Below are 2069 nucleotides of genomic sequence, written 5' to 3'. Positions count from 1 at the left end.
GTTTATTCTTCTCCAGCCCGAGCAGCTCGGACGAGCAAGAGCGTCCTTCGGATGGAGAGCAGTCGTCTGATCACGAATGTATCAGTGACATTGAATTGGACTCGACGATCTCGTTGGAACAATCCTTGGAGGCGGAGCCAGATGAGGAGGATGTCATCCAAGAGTCGGATAACAACCAGTCTGACTGGGCCGGTATTCAATTGTCCGTGGAGGTGAACTCCCAGGAAAACCAGATTTCTAGGGAGGCGTCGTTACACTCTGTGACATTTTCGGCAGCAGTTCTGCGTGTCACGATGACAATGCAGGCCTACTCGATGCAGGAGAAGAAGACCATGCGATATTCGTTCGTGACAGACAACTTCTTCCCTCCCGTCCCCCGACACCACTGACGCCGATATTGGAGCCGGCGAATTTGCGCAAATATCTACAGTCACGCAATCGCGACAAGTTGCAGGCGCTGCTTCACAATATCCAAGATCGGCTCGACTCGATGGACAACGTTCGCTCGTTGGATTTTGTCACGGATGTCCGAGGTGTTCAGCTGTCGGAGCACGCGCAGGAAGTGCAGTGGTTGACGGGGCACCGCACACTACTTCCTACACTATTTTCTCGACCTGGTGACCCCCAGTCCGCCGTCGTCAACGAAGACGACATCCAACTTGTGAAGTTCCTCGCTTCGCGACCGGCTGCGCACGAGCATTCGCCCAATTTTTCTTTCATCAATTCAACCAGCCAAGATGTTGCTGGCCAAATCCATACTGGTCTACGCGAAGGGAAGGCGTGCCTCATTCGCAACATGATCCGGCCGCCCAAGGACTTTGAGTTCACGACAGAACATTTGTGGAACGAATATGCGTTGCCGGCGGACATGCCAGTAGACATTCACAGTGAGTTTCTGCATTGCTAACGTGTCAGTAATCTAACCAGGAATCAGATGTTCGCAAACGCTGTGCCAGCTGGGCTGAACCCTATGAACATGGATTACTGCATGATATCGTCGACAGTGCTGACGATACACAAGACATCAAGTTTGTGCTGGCGTGCAACTTGAGCACACGCTCGTTGCTGCAAGGACTCGAGTGGGTATGTTCTAGTTTTTCATTTCTAAAGTCTCACATATCATCAGGAACCTTGATGATGGCTTGGCGCAGGGTTGGGGCACGACGGCAGCTGCATACCCCACCGCGGGACAGTGGGTCCATCCAGACAATTGGTTGAACCGCGGTTGGGTGCTGCTTCATCAGGCTGGGGTGGTCACCTACGCCCACCAAGATTCGGACGGAAACTGCACCTGGATCATTCCGCATAGCGGCGTCAAGTTCTGGTGCTATTTCAATCTCAACGATGAGCACCGCAACCTCGATCGCGCAACGCAGAAGATGTTGATGTCGCATCTTTGTTGTCTCATGAATTTTGATCCAGAGCTGACAGAATCGCAGCTGCCAGACACTGACCTGGCCAAGTCCCATCCTGATCTCGCGAAAAAGACGATTGCTGAAATCTTCGATGTCGAGGTCGTTGTGCTATACCCGGGTGATGCACTGTATGTGTCTCCAACTTGTCATCCGCTGTCGCTGACGTGTATTATATCTAGCTTCCAACCGCCAGGCAAGATGCACGCTGTCTATACTCCCGTCAAATCTGTCGCCCAGGGCGGGCATTTCTTTTTGTACGACACCCTCCACCGGACGGAGCTTGCGCGATCGGTCGATAACAAGTACGGCAACCATACGACGAACCAGAACCATTACAATGCGATGGAGACACTCAATCACATGGTTCTCACGCTGCCATATTTGCCAGCAGATTTTGGTAAGTTTGGGTTTCTTACTGTGTCGACGAGGCTCAAATTGCTGTGAAGTCTTATATGAACGACCTCTTCTCGCCCTAATGGTGATGATGCATGATGCGGACCGCATGGAGGTGCAAGCCCTCGCTAAGGGACCATTGTCAACTCATGCGAACCTGACGGGTCACAGCTACGAGATTTGCAAGAAGCTCGCTCGTGGTATGGGCTACCCGAATCTCGCAGCTGTCGCGAAGGAGGTTAAGGATAACATGTCGCTATC

At 52.2% G+C, this 2069-nt stretch overlaps 1 protein-coding gene across 1 annotated transcript; it reads left to right on the top strand.

Annotated features, from left to right (window-relative positions):
* Positions 1-17: 17 nt before the first annotated feature.
* LAESUDRAFT_765200 (uncharacterized protein) lies at positions 18-2046 on the top strand (the record flags this gene model as incomplete). Its single annotated transcript, XM_040913600.1, has 6 exons — positions 18-202; positions 277-887; positions 935-1079; positions 1127-1543; positions 1595-1812; positions 1862-2046. Coding segments are annotated over 6 exons (1761 nt in total), but the record flags the coding sequence as incomplete, so codon positions are not given.
* Between the last annotated feature and the right edge of the window lie 23 nt (positions 2047-2069).

This window comes from Laetiporus sulphureus (genome assembly GCF_001632365.1).
Source record: "Laetiporus sulphureus 93-53 unplaced genomic scaffold LAESUscaffold_112, whole genome shotgun sequence".
NCBI lineage: Eukaryota > Fungi > Basidiomycota > Agaricomycetes > Polyporales > Laetiporaceae > Laetiporus > Laetiporus sulphureus.
This window is presented reverse-complemented; position numbering and strand designations above follow the sequence as displayed.